Raw genomic sequence first — 6054 nt, forward strand, 5'->3', positions numbered from 1 at the left:
GCGGCTGCTGAAGCGGCCATTGGTGGTGTAGAGGCCCGGTCGGCGCCGCGGGTGCCCAATACCACGGCAGGGCGGCTGGCCCGGTCGCACCGACCGGAGGCCCGTAGGGGCCGGCTAGGTATAGCTGTATCCCCTGGACGGTGGTGATGAGATCGTTGAGGACCCAGGTGATCTCCGCCGGGGAGTAGATGGCGGCCGGTGGTGCGGTGGAGGGCGCCGTCATATGGGTGGTGGCGGCGCCGGAGGATGCGACCAGCGGTGCGGACGGGGAGGGCAGCGACGCGATGGAGAAGGCCAGCGGCGCGGTGGTGATGGCCGGCAGCGGAAGCGACGGGATGGGCGGCGGCGAAGACATGATCGGAACTGAGCTACCTGATACCAAGGTGTTAGGAGCTAGGGTTCTGCCGGTTCTAGGGCGGAGATTGTAGGGGAAAGATGGAGGAAGACGAGGTCGAGGGTGCGGCGGCCGGCGGCTGGGCGCCATCCTTGCGTGGTGGAGAAGAGGCGGTGGCGGCGCAAGAGGCGGCCAGGGTTAGGTCTCCCGACTCCCTAAGAGAAGCCGAGCAAATACTGATTGCTTCTTGCTTGATTAGATTGATACATCTCCTCTCCTTATATAAAGAGGTTTACTTGGCTCCTAAGCAAACGACCCTAATACCTATAAGATAATTGGGCTAAGCCCCTAATAACGGTAAGATAACTTGGGCCACAACCCACATAATATGCCGGTCATAACATTTTCAAGAACCGGATGCAACTTTAAAAAATGCCAAACGTCTTTAAAATGATTATAGATGTAGTCATAGTAGTATTATTTCCGTACATGGATTAATTTGGTGTGGAGAAGTTGTGTTTAAGAGTTGCATTATCATATTTGGAGGAAACAATACACTATTCTTCCAATTTTATTTATTTTAGATTCTCAATGCAAAAATTGCTTATTTTTCTAGATCTGCATTTATTATTCCATTGTAGATTTTTTGCATTTTTTATATTTCAGGAGTTATTTCAAAAATCTTCATGTATATCTAGAAATAAATATTATCATGTATATCTAGTTGGTGTCCGCAAGACAAGGGATTGTATTCTCTGCTCATGTCATGGATACTCATGTCATGGAATGTGTAAGCATACATGGGATTTATTCTCTGCCCGTGTCATCGAATGTATTCAAGAAAAAAAAAACATTTAGGCTCAATTTGGCATTGTGGTCGATTATCATAATTCTGTTTGACCAACAACCTTTTATCAATATTACTATTTGTCTTTTTTTCTTAATCTTATAGTCCACTTGAAAGCGGATTAGAACCACAGTTGGAAACAACAACAATGTAAATAATTGGGAAAACAATTTATTTTCTGGTTATGGATATACTTCAAAAAGATAAAAAGTGATTATAATTAACTACCCCTCCGTTTCAGTTTACAAATCCTGCGTGTATATCTAGATTGTCAATTTTATCACTCTAATATAAACTATATAACACAAAATTATACCGTTTGAAAATAGAACATCTGAAGTTTATATTGGTATAATTTTTATAATATATGACTTGTATTAGGTTGGTCAAATTGACGACTAGGGATACGCGCACGCCCTGTAAACTGAGAGAGAGGGAGTATGTCTTCCTTCCAAAGTTTATCTTATTATTAAATATTTACCAAAAATAAACTATCATCTTCTCTACAACAACTTGGCCAGCGTTATCCATGGTATCCGCAGCCTTGGCAAGAGATTATATACAATTGTCGTACCATCAAGAAGCATCTTTTAAATTTGTTATATTAGAGAGCACACAAAAGTTCAAGCTACTAGGATTAACTAATATAAGAAGTGAGCCTAGCTGGCTAGGTGCCCATTGGTCAGAGCTGCTGGGCAAGAGAAATCCACGTAGACCTATTACAAAAAAGACTTTCGCCCTGCTTTATATATAAAGCCATGATCATCAACAACTCGATACAAACGCACGCCATCACAACACACGCACACACCCAAGGCATGATACATCGGCGCTGAGCACGGCAACACCACCCCTAGCACTACCACCGAGAAGAGATGAAGCCACATACGACGAACTGTGGGCTCCAAGGCCGCGCCTTCAGGAAGGATACGACATCGGAGCGCCGCCACCACCCAATCTGATGATCAGAGTTTTTCCCGGAGCCACACGACGGGAAATGAGAGCCGCGGCGATGCCTTTAAGAAGGGCACGAGCTTCGCCGCCGCCGGTCCGTCCGAAGATAGAACAAGTTTTCACCCCGGCCAAAACTCACCGCCACCGAACGCCACACCCCGACGACCATGCTGCCCACACGCCATGGCCACTGGGCAGCACCACGCCACGGCCTCCGCCCGAGAGCACTGCGCAACTGCCACCAGGGCCGCCGCCCCGGCATCCAAGACCTTGACACCACCTCACTCGAGACCTACCGCTACCCCAACCAAAGAGACGAGCGGAAAGGTCCCCACTTTCGCACCCTTGGGCGACCCCCAACGCTGAGACCCAATAGGCCGGCCACAACTGGCTCCATCGACCCGTCCTGCAGCATCGGGCACGAGGCGAGCTTGGTACTACAATACCATGCGCGAGACGAGCTCTGTCCTGTGACACTGTGTGCGAGACGAGCTCGGTCTTGCGCACCGGCCGCAAGACGAGCAATGGACCGTAGCTGGGAGAAGGCCAACCCTTCGACGGACGAAGCGTCCGGACGACGAGGAGGGGGGTCGAAGGCCGACACCCTACCGACAAGCCGACGCCAGGACATGCCAGCCGCCGCCGTAGCCGACTTGCCAAGCCACCATGGAGCCATCCACGGCCGGAGCAGCGGCCACCCCGGGCCACTGCCCAACCTGCGCCGCCCAGCGAGCTCCCGGCGTCGGAGCCGCCAGGCACGCACCCGCGCATCCCGCCGCCCCCAAGCACCCACCCCTGAGCATCACACCAACATCGGAAGTACGAAAAGGCCGCACCTTGGAGCCCTTGGTCGCCGATGAACTAGCCTGTTGTGGGCCACGAGCGGCACCGCCAGCCACCTGGGAGGCCGAATCTGGCGCCCAACCCGCGGGATCGACGCAGACACCGAGGGCGGAGGCACCAGAGACGACGGGGGGAGGCATCCGCCGCCGCCAGATCCGCGGGCCCAGCCACAGCGCGCACCTCCGCCCACAGCCCTTCGCACCGCCACCAGAGGGCCGCCGTCCCGACAGCTTCCGCGGTGGTGCCACCACGCGCCGTTCTCAGCGCTGCGCCACTCCCGACGGCCCCGGCCCGCGCAGCACACCATCAAAGAGAGGGAAGAAGACAGGCCCACCCCCGCCAACGTTGGAGGGGCTTCGCCCACCAACGCGCCACCGGCGGCGAGGGGAGGGAGGGAGAGGTGGGGGAGCTCGGCTAGGGGCTAGGGTGTCCTCCCCGGGCCCCTGCGGGAGCGCCATGGGAGAGGAGGAGAGGAGTCCAATCATGTATTACCACATCACGTAGACCTATTTGACTAGTCTCTTCGGACGCGATGTGGGGGCCGCTACCTCCTTTATTTTCTCCTGACCATTGCATCGCCACCGAGGCTAGCGTCACCGGCGGCGCGTAGCAGTGTTGTTGCCGCCCAACCCTTCCCGCGGTACAGTGCCGCCGCCGCCTCATTATGTGTCGACTAGGGCAACCCCCTCGTTCCCTTGGTGAGGGCGCACCTCGCCGGAATCTAAGCGGAGATGACTGGTTGAGGAGATCAGCGAGAGCGCCATCTCGAGCTAGGTGTTGGATTTAGTCCGCATATTAGCTTTGGTCAAAGTCAAGCTTTGTAAACTTTGACAAAGTTTATAAACAAAAATATTAACCAATACAATAACAAATCAACACCATTAGATTTATCATTGCATATATTTTCATATCATATAGATTTGTTAGTGTAAATGTTCATATTATTTTCTACAAACTTGGTCAAACTTTATAAAATTTGACTTCAGTCAACTTCAATATGTAGAGCAAATAAAAAAATGGAGGGAGTACGTAGTTTCTTTATTTTGCAATGGAAAGGGCCGGGCGGTTTAATTCAGAGCGGCTAGCAGAGCGCGCACACACACCTGGAGAGGTCGACCTGGAGGATATACTGGTCGACGGCATCCTCGGAGTCGAAGACCGCGCTGCGGGTCTGTTGCAGCCACACCCTGATGAGCTCGTCATTCTGCAGGCGCCGCCGTGGCTCGACGTCGCGGAGGAAGGCCTGCATCCACATGAGCTTGTCCCGGAGGCTCCGTATGTCTTCGTTCACCGCCACCATTGCCCGCGCCTCGCTCATCGCCAGCTCCTGCAGCTTCCCCACCAGCGCCCCGATGACGGCCTCCGCCATCTTTGCCGCCTCTCTCGACTCTGCTCACTCTTGCAACGCAATGATGCAGATGACTAAATATATGATATGCACATTCGAGAAAAATAGTGCAGATGACGGTAGCTCATATGGTGGGTCGCTGCCTTCCATGGTTGCCTACCCAGCTCGCCCCTACTTTGGGACCAAATCGAGGGAGGCAAAGAATCATGGATACCTGTTTCTTGCTGGTATCCTAGGCCTTTCCTCTTCCAATCACAAGGCGTGATTCCTTGCAGGATAAATGTTTCTTCTTCTTCAAGACAACTCGCAGCACATGGCCATTTTCTTGTTGGTTTCTATGCCTTTCCTCCCAACAAAGCGATGCTAAAATATGCCTTGTTCGTCAAGACAAATGGCTGCGTCTCTTCTTCAGAAAGGGAAAGAACAATGGCAACATCAGCATCATGTGATGTGAGACGATCCTCGCAAAAACAAAAAAACACCATGACTCGAAAATAGTGTCATGTTGTAAAAGAAGCAATGACAAACCAAAAATACAAGCTCCTCATTGGATGAGCTGGAAACAGTAAGTTAGCGGGGTGCAATACATCATCGTCAATGATATTTGTACATGCTTAAAAGACCATTTGTACCTAGCTAGGAAGTTGGTCCTCCATTATATCTCTCGTTACAACCTCCAAGATATCTTGAAAAATCCCTGCTGGATCATTTAACAGGGGCACACTATATATTACACCAAATGTAGAGAAGAAACAAACACATTTCAGACTGAAGCAAATTTGTTTTGGCTCCTAATATCAACAGTTAGAGAAGTTAAGAGTTTAGGCACTATTAGCAATAATCTGAAAATGCAGACGGAAACTTAGTAACGAAGATGCAGCGTGACAGGTATGGAGTCAGAACAATCAGCAAGAGGTGACAAAAATGCAAAGGCTCCTACCAGGACTCACCTTGAAGCTGACGCCTTGCAGTACACGCTTGTCCCCAAAGGGCTTATGCACATCCCTACTGTTGATCACCAATCTGCTTGCCCAAATCCCAGTTCTTAGACAATCTAGAATCTTGCATCGTGATCAAAACAAAACGCCATTCATCAAGCTGAGCAGAATTCATAACAAGCAAGATGTGAATACTAGAGTAGCAGACGGGGCCAAATCTGATACAAAAATTTTACAGGGCACACAAGGGAGCAAACACCTCCCAATATTTCAAGTCGGAACGAATGAAGCATGAATTGCACAAGAAAGAGAGAGGGAGAAGGGCAGTTGCGGATTCACGTACTCCTGCGGTCATTCATGTCGAAGGAAACCATCGCATCCGCCGCCAGACGTGAGCAGCGGGCGCCTGCAACAACAATGAAAGGAAAAACATGTTAGGATCAAGGTGCTACAGCATTAGTGTTAGAATAAATCCGAGGCACTCCGTCGATCCGAGGACCAAGCAATTACACGAGCACGACACCGAGATTTGTTAACGAGGTTCGCAGATATGGCTACATCCCCGGGGCTTGACTACGGGCGCTCCTTCCCGGGACACAATACCGCACCCGGTCGCCCTGGACGCCGGTACATGCCGCTGGCTTCCCCTGCATTCCTGTGCTATTATGTTGGCATTGGTTACATCGTGTGTCTACCCCCACTATATATGAGAGGTCTAGGATACAAGTATCCTATTAGGACACGACTCCATATCCTATCTAAACACAATATTACTACAAGTCTAACTGTA

The 6054-nt window shown here is 50.9% G+C and overlaps 1 protein-coding gene across 1 annotated transcript in view; it reads right to left on the reverse strand.

Moving 5' to 3' along the window:
- LOC123141130 (disease resistance protein RGA2) overlaps nucleotides 1-4505 on the reverse strand; it is a 10133-nt gene extending 5628 nt beyond the window's left edge. The window contains exon 1 of the mRNA XM_044560355.1: nucleotides 4082-4505. Within this exon, the coding sequence (XP_044416290.1) occupies nucleotides 4082-4347 (266 nt within the window). The 5' untranslated portion in view covers nucleotides 4348-4505. The remainder of the gene's footprint in view (nucleotides 1-4081) is intronic.
- Nucleotides 4506-6054: the final 1549 nt, after the last annotated feature.

This window comes from Triticum aestivum, chromosome 6D, assembly GCF_018294505.1.
Source record: "Triticum aestivum cultivar Chinese Spring chromosome 6D, IWGSC CS RefSeq v2.1, whole genome shotgun sequence".
Taxonomy (NCBI): Eukaryota; Viridiplantae; Streptophyta; class Magnoliopsida; order Poales; family Poaceae; genus Triticum; species Triticum aestivum.